The sequence below is a fragment of the Acipenser ruthenus genome, chromosome 54, assembly GCF_902713425.1.
Source record: "Acipenser ruthenus chromosome 54, fAciRut3.2 maternal haplotype, whole genome shotgun sequence".
Classification (NCBI taxonomy): domain Eukaryota; kingdom Metazoa; phylum Chordata; class Actinopteri; order Acipenseriformes; family Acipenseridae; genus Acipenser; species Acipenser ruthenus.
In genome coordinates, this window is record NC_081242.1 from 5,354,668 (window position 1) to 5,374,358 (window position 19,691).

Here is a 19,691-nt window from a genome sequence, read left to right on the forward strand (position 1 = left end):
ATTGAGGCATTTGCTGAATAAGACAGGAGCAACCTCATCACATGACAGGGTAATCCGTCATCCGACCTAAACCCATACCTTCCTGTGTCTGCGTTGTTGTTGTGCACCCGGGACTTAAGCATGTTTGAGTAGTGTGGAGTATTGGTTAGGGCTCTGGACTCTTGACCGGAGAGTCGTGGGTTCAATCCCCAGTGGAAGACACTGCTGCTGTACCCTTGAGTAAGGAACTTTACCTAGATTGCTCTAGTAAAAACACAACTGTATAAATGGGTAATTATATGTAAAAATAATGTGATATCTTGTAACAATTGTAAGTCACCCTGGATAAGGGCGTCTGCTAAGAAATAAATAATAATAATATCAATTGATAGAATATTCTAAAGTAATTGGGTTATTATTATTAGTGGTGGTGGCTGAGTTTATTAGGGGTTGGGGGGTTGGACAGCCTCGTTGGAACAGTAAACAAAGCGAGAAGAGAGTCTCCACCATCTGTGCAAAACTACTCGGTGAAAGCAATCACCGGTGTCCAGTTGCTGTTTTTACAATGTACTGGACATGGCATCCATTAATTCCTTAGTTTTGTACAAGGAATGCACTGGGGAAAATATCAGTAGGAGAGATTTCATCTTCATGCTAGCCACAGAACATTTCGATCAGAAAACTGCAAAGCGGCAGGGAAATGCAGCTTAACCTGGATTCAGTGCTGCACCCAGTGACACACGCAAGAGAAAACAATGCCAGGTAGCTAAATGCAATAAAAATAAAACTTCTGATATCTGTGCCCAGTGTGAAAGAGCAGCATGTGTTAAATGCACACGACACGTTGATAAGCGTTACATCGGTGTGGATTGTGCTAATATGGGGGCTACTTTGAAGTAAGTTTTACTGAATGTGCATTCACGTTACTTAATGGAAATTGAGTTCTTTTCTAATTTATGTTTTTTTTCATAAATAACTACTTCGTCTTTACAATTGTATATGTACATATACCAGTTTACACCGGTTTAAACAATATTTTCTTTTCAAATGTTTATTATAGTTTTTCATTTTTTGAAGTCATGCGTTATATGTGCTATTTTTGAAAATAAAGCCTTTTGTGTTTATTTTTTAATTTAAATATGGTGTTTCTGCTATGCAAATGTTAGATATGATGTTCATGAATACATCTTCTGAGTTGTATCAAAGTTTGTGTTTAATTTTCATATCGAAGCTGTTTAAAATGTACCTGTCAAAATAACTGCTGCCAGCGGTTCTAGGTAGTAGCATAAACCCGGCAGTTCTAGTGTTAAGTTCAATCATGAGTCATTCTCGCCTCAATTACACTATGTTGAGTATAACTGATAATGACTATAATAGAATCAAAGTGCTAATTGTACAAAATATGTCCAGTGTCCCACTGATGAAACTCAATAAGGACATTCATTAACACAAGGTATTGACAGTATCAGCATTTGGGCATATATGGTGGTACCTGTCTATAGATAAATGCCTATGTCAAATGTATTAATTTATTTTATTAATTTAAACTTTATTTAGTGTGCCCAATTATTTTACCCCCTGATTTTTCTCCCCAATTTAGAATGCCCAATTTTATTTTATTTTTAATTTTATCCTTATGTTTTTAACAGTGACATGAAAACTAAAATGATTGGTTGTAGGTGAGCTGCCTAATCTATCTGGTCACCTGATGTTAGTAGTTTACACTGGAAAAAGCCAGGAATATTATAAGAAAACATTAGGAAAGAATGTGCAAATGCGTGGAATCAAAGACGTTCCATTTACCAGGCCTGTGGGGTGTTGTTTATGTGGGATGCAATCTCAATACAGTGTATTACTAATAAGAGGTGGATTACCTCCTGTTGAACCTTCTGCTTCTCTTTTTCACATGCAGACGGTTCTGTAGAACTGCAGACGAATTTCAGATAGAAGCGCTTCTCATTGGGTTCTGTAAAAGAGATGAAATAGCAAATGAGGCGGGGAGGATGCAGAATTCAGATTAATGTTTCAAAATATAACCATAGTAGTCACTACAGCTATTATACTAGTTTGATTAAAATGTAAATTACTAAACTAATCAAGCACGCCTCATTGAAGATTCAATTTAAAGAAAGTAAGAATGCCATTTAAGACCCATCAGTTATTACCATCATGCAGAGACAAAAAAAAAACATTTTGGTAAAAAAAAAAAAAATATTACACTTTAATGTAAATTACAAAAATGTGTCCTGAGGCTTTAACTATGGTGAGAAGTGCAAAGAGATAGCAAATCTACACAGAGACGTAGAAGCAACCAGGGGACAGCAGGCCTGTTTTGAAAGTAGTTACGTTTTGTGCCGGAAATGCTTTTTTTGTGGGGGGGGCAAAGCAAGGTTCTGGTGACTGACACCATATTTGTGAGTTAGCGACACTTACAATATTATCAGTGCAGCAACATTTCTGTTTTATCTTAGTATTTAACTATATTTTTAGGGTAATTTGTAATTTAACACCAAACATGGGTTATTATATGTTTTATTGGTTTAAATCTTTTCTTCCTAGTTTACAATTAAAATGGTAAAGACAATCCTTACTGGTGTAGAGAGATATTGAAGCAGGTGTGCTCTGGCTCCCTGTGTCCTGTACAGTAGTGATATTGAAGATATACTCGCTTCCAGAGTTCAGGGTAGAGATGACAATGGAGTTGGAGGGTGTGATGGTGGAACCACTGTGACCCCAGAAGACGCAGGAATAGGTGATGTTGAAGCTGTACTGGACCCCATCCATACTGACAGGACTACCCCAGCTCAGAGAAACAGAGTCGCTTCCCACAAAGTCTACACTGATCGCTCCAGGTGGGCTTGGGTCTGCAAGAGAAATGAGAAGACATTATTTTAGTGCAGTATTTCGTATTCGTATTTTTTTAATCTGTATGACTGAACCAAATGCAGTGGACGAGGCCCCTCTAAACCTCAAACCGAGTTTTGCTCCTTGCTCCTTACAAATTGGTCACCTAAGTGCTAATTCAAAATTAAGCAAAATCCCAAATATTGCTTTATACATATTTAAAAACAGAAAAAAAGCTGTACATTTATTTCTAAAAAAAGCACACCATGACATGAGGCTATAAAGTGTACCCAAATATTCAAAAGAAAAAAATGAACCAGAAAGTGTTTAATACAATATACTGTAGATAATGTATCCAAGGAAACCTTTATGGATATTCACATCTTATCATACATTTATATTCTTGAGACTTAGCTGTTTTTTCAAAGGTCTCTCAATTTAGACTAGTCATCTAAAATTACTAAGTTTTTAGCTGGGCTTCAATTGAGATGATCTTCAAAAGTTTCCAAAAAGTGATAATGTTTTAAGATGTATACATTAGGGTTATAGGGTTACCAAATTTCCAGAGTGAAAAACCGGGACATTTATTCTTCAATTCAACTCTGAAGCAGGTATGTGTATGTGTGTGTATATATATATATATATGTGTGTATGTGTGTATATATATATATATATATATATATATGTGTATGTGTGTATATATATATATATATATATATATATATATATATATATATATATATATATAATTTGTGACGAGGTAACAAGTTATCCCCATCAACAGAATGGAAACACAAAAGAAAAGTGGTTATTTTAAAAGGTATTTTTACATTTTCACCCTGTCAGAATTTTTCTTTATAGATTGTTGTGCGAAGAGAATTGGCTAAAGCTGGATATTTACCAAACAGTTTAGGAATTGGGGGCCCAGCTGTAGCCTATATAAAGACTATGGTGATAGACAAAGGGTTGTTCTTTTTCACGGGAGGGGAGGTTCCTGAAAACCTTTGAATAGTGCTTTTCTTTTTTTCTGTTCACTGTTATCTTGACTTGTTTTGCATTTTTTGAACAGGACAATAGCCTTATTAGACACAGGAATTATGGTAACCTTGGTGAACAAATAATTAGTTTGCCCATATCAATTAGAGGCGAATGTAAAAGTAAAAATGGCATGTGTACATGGGGATGTCAAAACAGACCAGAGTAGCATCATAGAGATATTTCCTTTAGAGGACATCAAGTTATTTTGGCTGAACCTCAAGCAGAGGAAATCTAAAAATGAGAAAGTACAGTGGGCTAAAGACAAAGTATGGTGGGCTAAAGACCAATGGGGACCAGTGCCTCTGTGTTTTTAGGACAGAGGTCCTAAGGACAGGGTCACCCAATGCACAGAGCAGGAAATTAAGGAAGCCTGTGGTAACAAAGAACCTCATGGAAAATATTGGTGTAGATTTGACTGATAGTGGGAGAGATCTGGCTTTTGCAGACATTGGTACGTATCAGGGATACAGAATAGGTCAAGGACATTAAAGAACCTGTATCACACTATAACTGTTATTAATGGAGGTACAGTAGCCGGTCGGAATTGAAATGTTTACCCTCATTTTGCTCTAAACAGTGATAAAAAAGGATGGTATGGAGCATGAACAGCTCCTGGTGCCCCCATAGAAAGAGCATTTTGTAGCTAGATCATGCCCAGGGAGTAGTTGTGTATTTTAAAACTTTTTTTTATTGGATAGGCATCTATTAAGATATACAACAATATTGTACTTCTTGTCCTGATTTGTCAACTAGTAGCCCCCTGTGAACATTAGAAGCATCCTCTAGTTTCCCTGCCTGTAATATATGCCCATCCACTTGCTGTAAAGTGACACAATGTTTAATTAAAGGAGGGGTCACACCCAACACCCCGAACATAAGTACATAATACCATTCTGACACCTAAGAAGTAAGCAATATCCAAATTAACATAGTGATTTCTGCTTTGTTCCGTATTTTAAAGAAATAAAATACAAATATAAGCTGTGCATTTGCACAATAGGCACAGAATAACAACAGGCTCTGCAATGCATCCAATGGATTTAAAGTTAAACTGCAAGTGTTTAATACAATATATAGATATTACATCAAAGGACAGTCATAAAGTATTGCACATTTATATTATTTTATTCAAAAGCAAGAATAAACATCATCATATTCATTTTCTTTTCAAATCCCCTCCAGACACACTGGGCAACAGATTTCAGTGATGTGTTATTTTTAACTAGCTGTCTGAAACATTTTTAGATGGATTTCTATAGACATGGTTTTCTTAGGCACGTAAATTTGCTACTGAAGTAGTCTACATTATCTCCATCAGTTACATAAATGATATGTAATTTACAATGTTAATAACATCACAGTAATTACATGTGTATAGAGAACAATGCATTTATAAGTAGAGAAACAGAGACAGGACCAGAGTGGTAAAGCACTCATCCTTACCTAGGTAGAGGGACATTGAAGTAGGTGTGCTCTGGCCCCCGTTGTCCTGCACGGTGGTGACATTGAAGATGTACTCGCTACCCGCTCTCAGGTTAGAGATGGTGATGGAATTGGACAGTGCTGTGGTCCAGCCGTGGTGACCCCAGAAGGAGCAATAGGAGATGTTAAAGTTGTGTGGAATCTCATCCATATCGACAGGATTACCCCAACTCAGGGAAACCGAGTCAATTTCCACAGAGATTATCATTATCTCACCAGGTGAAGACGGTTCTACAAAATGAAGAAGATGTGCTGTATTAGCTAACTTTTTTCCAGAAAATGATTTTTTCAAAGATGCTACTGCAGTCCAGAACTGGTTCGTGAACATCAAACTGTATTTTAGTCATACTTTTTAGTCATACTTTTTTTTATTCACAGACATTAATGAACTTTTGAAGTGCTCATGACATCGATGTATTGTTTAACATAAAACGAAATTCACGAAATTCCACCTTAACTAATGGATGCTAAAAATTCAGTATTTTAAAAAAGCTTGCTTTTGGGATGTTTGTAGTGTGTTTATAGAATGTTGTTTTTGCTTATGAGTTGTAACGCATGCATTTGGGAGGCTGTGTGGTCCAGTGGTTAAAGAAAAGGGCTTGTAACCTGGAGGTTCCCGGTTCAAATCCCACCTCAGCCACTGACTCATTGTGTAACCCTGAGCAACCTCCTTGTGCTCCGTCTTTCGGGTGAGACGTAATTGTAAGTGGCTCTGCAGCTGATGCATAGTTCACACACCCTAGTCTCTGTAAGTCGCCTTGGATAAAGGCGTCTGCTAAATAAACAAATAATAATAATTTGTACTGTGGGCTATGTTTTGACATGCAGACGTGTGTGTTTTTTGTTTTTTTTATAGAAACGTTTTCATACTAACTTTTTCACTTGATAGCATTCATTTAAAAATCCAATTGATGCCTACGTTTGTGACTAATTAGAAGCTGTGGATATTTTTCGAATTTTAAATAAATAGAGTTATTAATCAAACTGATTATTTTTTTTAACAAAATTTTTTTCGGGGGGGGGGGGGGGGGGGTTCTACTTCACAGTCTTGAACCAGGGCCCAGCACTGGGTTAGGCTTTACAGTTTGGGTTAGGGTTAGGGATAAGGTTATATTGTGCATGTAGACTGTAAGCTTTTAAATAAAGGTTTATTGAATTCTTAGACAAGGTTTGCATACAGCTAGCTCTAATCAGCATGAATTAAGCACATGCCCTGGAATGCATCACAGGTCATAAAATTGGGTTGTGTGTGTAAAAGAGGTGTGAATGGATGTGTTTGAATTATATGACACTCAGATTGTAAAGCATAGAATGGAGAGATAGGAAATGCATGGAGTCAGGAGATAGAAGAGGAGACAGTGGAGTAGGGAAGCAGAGTAAAAGTAATTCAAATGTGTTTCTTTTTGAGAGAGCTGAGATAGGGGGAAAGGCTTTTCTTATGGTTGTGGGTGTAACTATCGTGATTTTCTGCACATAGGCTTGAAATGTGATATATTCTGGATGTAGCTGTGACGTAGGTCTCAGAAAACTACATCTACACTGACGCCAGCTCAGATTCTATCTGCTGAGACCTGTATGTTTACTTGCAGTGCTGTTGCTGTTGTATCCTGTATTATCTTTGGATTTGCTTTGTTCCTGAATAAAACTTGTTTGATTAAACCTTACCTGAAGAAGGCTGTCTTAGTATTAAGAAGAAAACAAACCTTTTAAAAACACTCATCCTTACTTGTGAAGAGGGATATTGAAGCAGGTGTGCTGTGGCCCCCGTTGTCCTGCACGGTGGTGATATTGAAGACGTACTTGCTACCCGCTCTCAGGTTAGAGATGGTGATGGAATTGGACAGTGCTGTGGTCCAGCCGTGGTGACCCCAGAAGGAGCTGAAGTATGTGATGTTAAAGCTGTGTAGAATATCTTCCATTCCCACAGAATAGCCCCAACTCAGGGAAACAGAGTCACTTGCCACAAAGACTATCATTATCTCCCCGGGTGAAGATGGTTCTACAAAATGAAGAAGACATGCTGTATTGGCTCCATACCATCCAGGAAATAATGTTTAATTTTTGTTTGTTTGTTTGTTTGTTTTCAAAGATGCTACTGCAGTCCAGAACAGTTTAGTGAACACCAAACTGTATTTTAGACATATTTGTATTATTCACAGTCATTAATGAACTTTTGACGTGCTCATAACATTTTACTATCTCTCCTAATGCACCACAGAGGTCACCACAGAGGTCACGTAATCGATATATTGTTTAACAATAAGTTTTAACAGGGTGCAACCTAGTGAACAATAAGCATACTCAGCTTTAAAAAAACACATTGCCTCTATCAGGAACACAGTTAGAAAATAAGTGGATATTTAGGACAGAGTGTAGGAGGAGACACTTCTTCACACAAAGAGTGGTGAGGGTATGGAATGTGGTTACTAGCCATGTTGTTGATGTTGAATCATTGGGCTCCTTTAAGACCCAAGTGATGTTTGAGATCAGTCAGATAAGAGGAACTGAAAAAACACTGATGGGCCTAATGACCTTCTCATTCATAAATGTTTTTATGTTTTTCTTATGTTCTTAAATCTTGTGAGATTTGGTAGCCAACCAGTTTAACAAAAGTGGATTTAAAATACACACAATTAATGCAATGGAAAGAAGCTAAAACAGGTATGTAAACGTGTCATTCTGGTAACACTTTACATTAAGTGTCTCTAATTACTGTGTATTTACATAGTAGTTGCTTAGTAAACACATGAATACTTTATGGTTATTATGTATAGTTACAATGTACTTAATGTGGATTTTTTTGCACATTATATGTAAGTACACAGTTAGGTTAGGTTTAGAGTTAGGGATAGGGTTTTGGGTTAGGATTACATCATGCAAGCAAATATACATTAAGTACATTGTATCGATGCATAATAACATTGTAATAATGTGTAAGGACACATGTATTTACTAAGTAACTACTATGTAAATATATAGTAATTAGAGACACTTTATGTAAAGTGTTACCTATTATTTATAAAAATAAATCTTAAAACACATTTTGCAAATTAGGGTAATATTTAATTTAACACCAAACATGGGCAATTATATGTTTATTAGATTAAATCGTTTCTTCCTAGTTTACAAAAATCCTTACTGGTGTAGAGAGTTATTGAAGCAGGTGTGCTCTGGCTCCCTGTGTCCTGTACAGTAGTGATATTGAAGACATACTCGCTTCCAGGTCTCAGTTTAGAGATGACAGTGGAGTTGGAGGGTGCACTGGTGGAGCCGCTGTGACCCCAGAAGGAGCAGGAGTAGGTGATGTTGAAGCTGTACTGGAACCCATCCATACCGACAGGACGGCCCCAGCTCAGAGAAACAGAGTCGTTTCCTACAGAGTCTATCCTGATCTCTCCAGGTGGGGATGGTTCTGCTAGAGAAATGAGAAAACATTATTTTAGTGCAGTATTTTGTAGTTTTATCAGTATGAGGCCACCTCAAAACCTACTTGTTTAAACGTGTCTAAACAAGTACAAATCAGTCACTTAAGTGTTAAATATTCTAAATGAAGCAAAATCATTTTATTACATATTCAAAAATAAAAAAGCTGTACATTTATTTCTGAAAAAAGCACACCATGACACAAGGCTGTACAGTGACCCAAATAATTTTAAAAAATGGGGTGGAGGTGATTGTTTTCTGAAAACTTTTGAATAGTGCTTTTTTTCTGTTCACTGTTATATTGACATGTTTTGCATTTTTTGAACAGGACAATAGCCTTATTAGACACAGGAAGAATGATATCCCTGGCAGCCAAAAAATTTGTTTGCCCAGACCAATTAGAGGCAAATGTAAAAGTAAAAATGGCATGTGTACATGGGGATGTCAAAACATACCCCACTGCCAAGTTAACATTGACTGTGGCAAACAAGGCAGTACAAATAATGGTTATAATTGTCTTTACCCTTCCACAAATGGTAATTTTAGGACAAGATTGCCCAAATCTGAACAGTTATGGAGGGCAAGAACTTGTAAGGAGAAGACCGACCCTCAGGTCAAGACCAGAGTAGCATCATAAAGATATTTCCTTTTAGAGGACATCAAGTTATTTTGACTGAACCCCAAGCAGAGGAAATCTAAAAATGAGAAAGGACAGTGGACTAAAGAAAGTATGGTGGGCTATAGGGACCATTGCCTCAGTGTTTCTAGGACAGGGGTCCAAATACTGAGCTAAGGGTAGGGCCACCCAATGCACGGAGCAGGAAATTGAGGAAGCCTGTGGTAACAAAGAACCTCATGAAAATATAGGTGTAGATTTGACTGATAGTGGGAGAGATTTGGCTTTTGCAGACATTGGTGTGTATCAGGGATACAGAATAGGTCAAGGACATTAAAGAACCTATATCACACTATTACTGTTATCAATGGAGGTACAGTAGCTGGTCGGAAGTGAAATGTTTACCCTCATTTTGCTCTAAACAGTGATTTGAAAAAAAAAGGATTGCATGGAGCATGAACAGCACCTGGAGGCCCCATAGAAAGATACTTTTGGGGCTAGATCATTCCCAGGGAGTAGATAAGACACAGGAGTGTTTTAAAACGTTTTTATTAGATAGGCATCTATGTATGCAATATTGTACTTCTTGCCCAGATTGTCAAATAGTAGCGCCCTGTGAGATGGACCAAGTGGGACCCTTAGAGAAATTGGCACTAGGACACCCATATATTCTAGTGATCCTCAACTATGCCACTTGCTACCCTCAGGCGATTCCCTTGTGAAATACCTCCTCCATAACCATTGCTTTGCAGCTTCTCCAGAGTAGGTAGTCCCGGATAAATAACAATTCAGGGAACTCCTTTTGTCTTCCGCATTATGGAAGACCTTGATACTTTATTAAAAGTAACATCACTTAAAACATCTGTGTACCAACCCCAGACCGATGGACGCGTTGAGCGCTTCAATGCTCAGAAGGGTGATTGAAAGGGATGGACGGAACTGGGACATGTTGTTACCATGCCTCATGTTTGCCGTCAGAGAGACGCCCCAGACCACGGGGTTCTCCCCTTTGAACTACTCTTTCAGAGAGAGAGCCCAGAGGGATCTTAGATCTCGCTAAAAAGGTCTGGAAAGAGGAGCCTAATAAACTGAGAAACTTGGTAGACCATGTCACACATATGAGGGACCCCCATTGTTAACCCTTTGTGGTCCTATGTCAGACCAGGTCTGACATTACAATTTTCCTTGTCCGGTCCGATGTCGGACCCTGTCCGACATCATCAAAAAGACATCAAACACAGGTCTCTAATCGTTTTTTTCCCCGGAAAAAGCAGACAAAACAATGGCCGAGTGAGACCGATAGGAACCGAGAGAAGTCAGGGAAAAAAAGAATAATGAAAGGGGCAGCTCTGAGCAATACACATAGCCCCGGCACCACAGAGATAACACGGACATAAGCAAACAAGGGAGCTGCTTCTGCATCTGGTGCTCAAAGAATATCACAGACATTTGCAGAGCTTTTTGAGATGGTATAGTAATACAATAATGACTTGGATCGCATTACTGAGGAGTTTGGTGATAAAAAGAGTGTTCAGGAGATGATTTATCAGTATGCATGACTATGAAGAGGTATGTGAAAAATACAGTGAACAAGGTGTGGGGAGGGGCTGGAGATGCAGTACTGAGTGTCCTGTTGATATGCAGTGCCTTTTAAACCTGTTTTTCTGTGAAATAAAATACTTTTATACAGTGCGTGTAAAATAAACAGCATGTTTAAATAAATTGGACCTGACACCCCTGAGAGGCGCTGAATAAATGGACCACTAAGGGTTAAAGAACATTTAGAGAAAGCACAAGCAGCTCAGAAACTTTCTTACAGCAAGGCAGCACAACTTTGAGTGTTTGAGCCAGGAGATATGGTGTTAATACTGGTTCCTATTCAAGAAAGTAAGCTTCTAGCCAAGAGATAAGAGAGAGAGTGGGGGATGTAAACTATAAAAGTGTACCAACCAGGATCTACGGAGCCTCCCCCGGAATTTCCAGATCCCAGCGCTACAAGGGAAATGAGAAGACATTATTGTAGTACAGTTCTATGAGCTGACACGTTTTCATGATGTATCTTTTATTTAATTTGTTATCTCTATTATAGTATGACCATATTATTGAGACTGTCAAGTGAATCACAATTTGGTAATGTTTAAACCACTTCCTGCAAAATGACACAATGTTAAATTAAAGGAGGGGTCACACTCAACACCCCAAACATAAGTACATAATAACATCCTGACACCTAAAAAGCAAGCAATTTCCAATTTAATATAGTTAGTGATTTCTGCTTTTTTAAAAGAAAGAAAATGAAAATATGAGCTGTGCATTTCTACAACAGCACAACAGGCTGTGCAATGCACCCAATGGCTTTAAAGAAAATGAAACTGCAAGTGTTTAATACAATATATACATAGTACATTAAATTCAAAAGCAAGAATAAACATTTTCTGTTCAAACCACCTCCAGACACACTCCGCAACAGATTTCAGTGATATGTTATTTTTAACTAGCTGTCTAAAACATTTTTTAACCCTTTGCAGTCCATTTATTAAGTGCGCGTCAGGCACGTCAGGTCCAATTTATTTTCACACACGCAGTTAATTTTAGACGCGCTGTTTAAAATGTATTTTTTTTCCACAGTCAAACAGGTTTAAATGGCCCTGCATATCAACAAAGCACTCACTAGGCTTCTCCAGCCCCGCCACACCCTTTCTTTCACTATCGCTTTCATCTATGTAAGAAATAAATAATAATAAAAATAATAGTCGTACATACCGATCAATCATCTCCGGATCACTCGTTTTATCACCAAACTCCTCAATATTGCGATCAAAGTCATTATTTTATTACTATAACATCTGAAAAAAGCTCTGCAAATGTCCATGATAGTCTCTGTGCGCTGACGCACTCAGCCAGCTTGTTTACTATGACCGCCCCGTTATCTGATACCAGGCCATATATGACTATTCATGTGATACGCCTTTTTTTTTTTTCCAACTTGTTTCGGCTCCTGTCGCTCCCACTCGGCAATTGAATGGTTTTCTCAGCTTTTTCCGGAGAAAAAACGACTAGAAACCCGTTTTTTGCGTTGCTATAATGATGTCGGACCCAGTCCGACAAAGGACCTGTGAGGAATAATTGCAATGTCGGACCCAGTCCGACAATGGACCGCAAAGGGTTAAATGGATTTCTATAGACATGGTTTTCTTAGGCATGTCAATTTGCTACTGAACTGGTCTACATTATCTCAATCAGTTACATAAAATTGTATACAAATTACAGGTAATTACGATTGTAAGTCGCCCTGGATAAGGGAGTCTGCTAAGAAATAAATAATAATAATAATAATTCACAATGTTAAAATATCACATTAATTACATGTGTATATAGAGAACAATGCATTTATAAGTAGAGAAAGAGAGACAGGGCCAAAGTGGAAAAGTGGGGTGGAGGTGATTGTTTTCTGGTTTCTGTTCACTGTTATATTGACTTGTTTTGCATTTTTTGAACAGGACAATAGCCTTATTAGACACAGGAAGCATGATACCTGGCAGCCAAAAAATTTGTTTGCCCAGACCAATTAGAGGCAAATGTAAAAGTAAAAATGGCATGTGTACATGGGGATGTCAAAACATACCCCACTGCCAAGTTAACATTGACTGTGGCAAACAAGGCAGTACAAATAATGGCTATAATTGTCTTTACCCTTCCGCAAATGGTAATTTTAGGACAAGATTGCCCAAATCTGAACAGTTATGGAGGGCAAGAACTTGTAAGGAGAAGACCGACCCTCAGGTCAAGACCAGAGTAGCATCATAAAGATATTTTCTTTTAGAGGACATCAAGTTATTTTGACTGAACCCCAAGCAGAGGAAATCTAAAAATGAGAAAGGACAGTGGACTAAAGAAAGTATGGTGGGCTATAGGGACCAGTGCCTCAGTGTTTCTAGGACAGGGGTCCAAATACTGAACTAACCCTTTGCGGTCCATTGTCGGACTGGGTCCGACATTGCAATTATTCCTCACAGGTCCTTTGTCGGACTGGGTCCGACATCATTATAGCAACGCAATAAACGGGTGTTTAGTCGTTTTTTCTCCGGAAAAAGCCGAGAAAACCATTCAATTGCCGAGTGGTAGCGACAGGAGCCGAGACAAGTCGGAAAAAAAAAAAAAAAAAAAAAAAGGCGTATTTCATGAATAGTCATACATGGTATCAGGTATCAGATAATGGGCGTCCATAATAAACAAGCTGGCTAAGTGCGTCAGCGCACTGAGACTATCATGGACATTTGCAGAGCTTTTTTCAGATGTTATAGTAATAAAATAATGACTTGGATCGCATTATTGAGGAGTTTGGTGATAAAACGAGTGATCTGGAGATGATCGATCGGTATGTACGACTATTATTATTATTATTATTTATTTCTTACACAGCTGAACGCTATAGCAAACAAAAGGCTGGGGAGGGGCTGGAGATGCCTAGTGTGTGATTTGTTGATATGCAGGGCCATTTAAACCCGTTTTACTGTGAAAAAAAATACTTTTAAACAGCGCGTATAAAATTAACTGCGCGTGTGAAAATTAATTAGACCTGGCGTGCCTGACGCGCGATTAATAAATGGACCGCAAAGGGCTAAGGGAAGGGCCACCCAATGCACGGAGCAGGAAATTGAGGAAGCCTGTGGTAACAAAGAACCTCATGAAAATATAGGTGTAGATTTGACTGATAGTGGGAGAGATTTGGCTTTTGCAGACATTGGTGTGTATCAGGGATACAGAATAGGTCAAGGACATTAAAGAACCTATATCACACTATAACTGTTATTAATGGAGGTACAGTAGCCGGTCGGAAGTGAAATGTTTACCCTCATTTTGCTCTAAACAGTGATTTAAAAAAAAAGGATTGCATGGAGCATGAACAGCACCTGGAGGCCCCATAGAAAGATACTTTTGGGGCTAGATCATTCCCAGGGAGTAGATAAGACACAGGAGTGTTTTAAAACCTTTTTATTGGATAGGATATTGCATATCTATGTATGCAATATTGTACTTCTTGCCCAGATTGTCAAATAGTAGCGCCCTGTGAGATGGACCAAGTGGGACCCTTAGAGAAATTGGCACTAGGACACCCATATATTCTAGTGATCCTCAACTATGCCACTTGCTACCCTCAGGCGATTCCCTTGTGAAATACCTCCTCCATAACCATTGCTTTGCAGCTTCTCCAGAGTAGGTAGTCCCGGATAAATAACAATTCAGGGAACTCCTTTTGTCTTCCGCATTATGGAAGACCTTGATACTTTATTAAAAGTAACATCACTTAAAACATCTGTGTACCAACCCCAGACCGATGGACGCGTTGAGCGCTTCAATGCTCAGAAGGGTGATTGAAAGGGATGGACGGAACTGGGACATGTTGTTACCATGCCTCATGTTTGCCGTCAGAGAGACGCCCCAGACCACGGGGTTCTCCCCTTTGAACTACTCTTTCAGAGAGAGAGCCCAGAGGGATCTTAGATCTCGCTAAAAAGGTCTGGAAAGAGGAGCCTAATAAACTGAGAAACTTGGTAGACCATGTCACACATATGAGGGACCCCCATTGTTAACCCTTTGTGGTCCTATGTCAGACCAGGTCTGACATTACAATTTTCCTTTTCCGGTCCGATGTCGGACCCTGTCCGACATCATCAAAAAGACATCAAACACAGGTCTCTAATCGTTTTTTTCCCCGGAAAAAGCAGACAAAACAATGGCCGAGTGAGACCGATAGGAACCGAGAGAAGTCAGGGAAAAAAAGAATAATGAAAGGGGCAGCTCTGAGCAATAAACATAGCCCCGGCACCACAGAGATAACACGGACATAAGCAAACAAGGGAGCTGCTTCTGCATCTGGTGCTCAAAGAATATCACAGACATTTGCAGAGCTTTTTGAGATGGTATAGTAATACAATAATGACTTGGATCGCATTACTGAGGAGTTTGGTGATAAAAAGAGTGTTCAGGAGATGATTTATCAGTATGCATGACTATGAAGAGGTATGTGAAAAATACAGTGAACAAGGTGTGGGGAGGGGCTGGAGATGCAGTACTGAGTGTCCTGTTGATATGCAGTGCCTTTTAAACCTGTTTTTCTGTGAAATAAAATACTTTTATACAGTGCGTGTAAAATAAACAGCATGTTTAAATAAATTGGACCTGACACCCCTGAGAGGCGCTGAATAAATGGACCACTAAGGGTTAAAGAACATTTAGAGAAAGCACAAGCAGCTCAGAAACTTTCTTACAGCAAGGCAGCACAACTTTGAGTGTTTGAGCCAGGAGATATGGTGTTAATACTGGTTCCTATTCAAGAAAGTAAGCTTCTAGCCAAGAGATAAGAGAGAGAGTGGGGGATGTAAACTATAAAAGTGTACCAACCAGGATCTACGGAGCCTCCCCCGGAATTTCCAGATCCCAGCGCTACAAGGGAAATGAGAAGACATTATTGTAGTACAGTTCTATGAGCTGACACGTTTTCATGATGTATCTTTTATTTAATTTGTTATCTCTATTATAGTATGACCATATTATTGAGACTGTCAAGTGAATCACAATTTGGTAATGTTTAAACCACTTCCTGCAAAATGACACAATGTTAAATTAAAGGAGGGGTCACACTCAACACCCCAAACATAAGTACATAATAACATCCTGACACCTAAAAAGCAAGCAATTTCCAATTTAATATAGTTAGTGATTTCTGCTTTTTTAAAAGAAAGAAAATGAAAATATGAGCTGTGCATTTCTACAATAGACACATGATGACAACAGGCTGTGCAATGCACCCAATGGCTTTAAAGAAAATGAAACTGCAAGTGTTTAATACTATATATACACAGTACATTAAATTCAAAAGCAAGAATAAACATTTTCTGTTCAAACCACCTCCAGACACACTCCGCAACAGATTTCAGTGATATGTTATTTTTAACTAGCTGTCTAAAACATTTTTTAACCCTTTGCAGTCCATTTATTAAGTGCGCGTCAGGCACGTCAGGTCCAATTTATTTTCACACACGCAGTTAATTTTAGACGCGCTGTTTAAAATGTATTTTTTTTCCACAGTCAAACAGGTTTAAATGGCCCTGCATATCAACAAAGCACTCACTAGGCTTCTCCAGCCCCGCCACACCCTTTCTTTCGCTATCGCTTTCATCTATGTAAGAAATAAATAATAATAAAAATAATAGTCGTACATACCGATCAATCATCTCCGGATCACTCGTTTTATCACCAAACTCCTCAATATTGCGATCAAAGTCATTATTTTATTACTATAACATCTGAAAAAAGCTCTGCAAATGTCCATGATAGTCTCTGTGCGCTGACGCACTCAGGCAGCTTGTTTACTATGACCGCCCTGTTATCTGATACCAGGGCCATATATGACTATTCATGTGATACGCCTTTTTTTTTTTCCCGACTTGTTTCGGCTCCTGTCGCTCCCACTCGGCAATTGAATGGTTTTCTCAGCTTTTCCGGAGAAAAAACGACTAGAAACCCGTTTTTTGCGTTGCTATAATGATGTCGGACCCAGTCCAACAAAGGACCTGAGAGGAATAATTGCAATGTCGGACCCAGTCCGACAATGGACCGCAAAGGGTTAAATGGATTTCTATAGACATGGTTTTCTTAGGCATGTCAATTTGCTACTGAACTGGTCTACATTATCTCAATCAGTTACATAAAATTGTATACAAATTACAGGTAATTCACAATGTTAAAATATCACATTAATTACATGTGTATATAGAGAACAATGCATTTATAAGTAGAGAAAGAGAGACAGGGCCAAAGTGGAAAAGCACTCATCCTTACCTATGTAGAAGGACATTGAAGTAGGTGTGCTCTGGCCTCCAATGTCCTGCACGGTGGTGACATTGACGGTGTACGTGCAATCCAGTTTTATGTTAAAGATGTTGGTGGAATTGGAGGGTGCTGTGGTACAGTTGTAGTGATCCAAGGAGTTGGAGTAGGAGATGATAAAGCTGTGTGGGATATCATCCATACCCACAGGACTGCCCCAGCTCAGGGAAACCGTGTTACTTTCTGTAGCGCCTAATATTATCTTTCCAGGTGGAGGTGGTACTAAAAAAAATTAAGAGGACATGCTGGATTAGCTAACTTTTCTTTGTTTTTTAAAACATGCTATTACAGTCCAGAACAGTTTCATAAACATCAAACAGAATTTTATTCATACTTTTTTATTATTATTATTGACAGACATTATTGAACTTTTGAAGCGCTTTTGACATTTTACTATCTCTCCTAATGCACCACAATGAGAGAGGTCTCTTAATCGATATTTTGTTTAACACCTAGTGAACAATAAGCATGCGCAGCTTAAAAAAACACATTGCCTCTATCTGGCCAAGTGGAATCCTGTTTGGATCTTATTGGGACATTAAAATAATCAATGGGGGATTTATTTGAATTCTTTAAAATGTTTAAAGGAGTTGACAAAGTTAACTATAACCAATACTTAGTGTAGCGCTGAAACCAGGTCCAGAGGGCACAGTTAGAAAATAAGTAGATATTTAGGACAGAGTGTAGGAGGAGACACTTCTTCACCCAGAGTGGTGAGGGTGTGGAATGTGGTTACTAGCCATGTTGTTCATGCTGAATCATTGGGATCCTTTAAGACCCAAGAGCCGTTTTGAGATCAGTCAGCTATGAGGAACTGGAAAAACACTGATTGGCGGGATGAGTTAGTAAATGTTCTTATGTTCTTAAATCTTGTGAGATTTTGTAGTGTGGTGTAGAAAGTACAGTTTATATTTGCTTAAATGAAAATGTACCTATTGAATCTTTATTTCTAAGACAACTCTGACAAGAGATCTGGATAAACTCATGTAAGCCATTTGTTAAGCTAAATCCCCTGCTGTGTTGGTCAGCCAGTCTTAAGTGGATTATAAATGGTTTTACAATAGTTTCCTGCTGTGAAGAGCAATCAGATGTGAGACTGCTAAACAAATTCAAATCTTTATCAGATTAAGTATCGAGCTTCAAATAAAACATTTCACACCAGACATCAAGTCAGATCTGGTCAAAATGGTGTCATACTGCCATCCAGTGGATGATGGAGATGGTTCAGTTTGGAATTAAATTAACATTGTATTCAATGGTGACTTATATTTACTGTTATAAAAATGATATTCTTGTGAATTCTTAAATTTAGAAACCTAGAAAATAGTGTATTAAAAGCCATACTTAAATCACTAATAATTAAGTAATTTATCATTCTGGAAATGGATTAAAATCAAATTAATTAGAATGATAATTACGTGACTTGGATTTATTTTGGTACTGCATTGTGAGAAATCACATCAGGAAAATAGAAATGTAATTATTAAGTAAAAATGAATTTTAAGTAAAAATTGTATTTTAACTGAATGCATTTTCTGTGATGTACAAATGAAGATGGGATGGTACTTTGTAATGAAGTTTGTCATCTGCTTGCATTCAAAACAACCAATACAATTACCTGATGGAGAGTTTACCAATGGAATGTCTAGCAGAGTCGGCCAATTGAATGACAATAATTTGAGAGTTACACCTATTCTCACGTTATAAAAATGCTTGCAGCACAGAATCTAAAAAAGAGCTCAATTAAAAATATCACAAACTACTTCAAGGACTCAATCTCCAAGTATTCTCTCTCAAACAAATCAAAAGACAATACTACTCTTGGAAAAGCTACACAGAAACAACTAAGTGGGGACAATTGGATTCTCAAACTCAACAGTCTAACTTCAAGGAACGAAAAGTAAAACACAGCTGCTGTACAACAAGAAAACAACTTCTTTAAGAAAATATCTTAATTCAAAAGATGAATAAAAAGACTTTGTTGCTAATAAATCTAAAAGTATGCTAAAAATAAACGAAGCAGAAGTAAACTGAAGAATACTAAAGTTACTTAATACCAAAGTGCTTTTTAAACCAGTCCTATTTATTGCCCAGAGGGCGGACTACACCGACTAGCACCTCTATAAAGGGGTGCTAACAAGACTGGGCGATAACTAATAAACAGAAAAACCGGTAAAAGGACTGTAAATTAAATAAGCAAAACCAAAGGGGAGGTGGTACAGAGCACGCCCCCTAGAGCCCACTGGTCGACAAAGGTGGCCATGTCGCCAGCAGACTCCGCGTGGGCGTGCTCTAACTTAACCCGGGATCGGACAAGGGCCCTGAACATGGCCCCACAGTCAAAGAGACCCTCCCCGATCATCTTACGCTTCCTGGTCTTGTAGATGGCGAGTCTAGCAAGAGCCAGGAGCAGATT

The 19,691-nt window shown here is 38.3% G+C and overlaps 1 protein-coding gene across 1 annotated transcript in view; it reads right to left on the minus strand.

The window, feature by feature from the left end:
* Window positions 1-2,210: 2,210 nt before the first annotated feature.
* Window positions 2,211-19,691, minus strand: part of LOC131723249 (tenascin-R-like) — a 31,087-nt gene continuing 13,606 nt past the window's right edge. Inside the window, exons 5-10 of the mRNA XM_059016877.1 lie at window positions 17,228-17,497; window positions 8,483-8,755; window positions 7,070-7,342; window positions 5,305-5,574; window positions 2,623-2,843; window positions 2,211-2,237 (exon numbers count right to left, since the gene is read on the minus strand). Coding sequence (XP_058872860.1) covers window positions 2,211-2,237; window positions 2,623-2,843; window positions 5,305-5,574; window positions 7,070-7,342; window positions 8,483-8,755; window positions 17,228-17,497 — 1,334 coding nt within the window. The remainder of the gene's footprint in view (window positions 2,238-2,622; window positions 2,844-5,304; window positions 5,575-7,069; window positions 7,343-8,482; window positions 8,756-17,227; window positions 17,498-19,691) is intronic.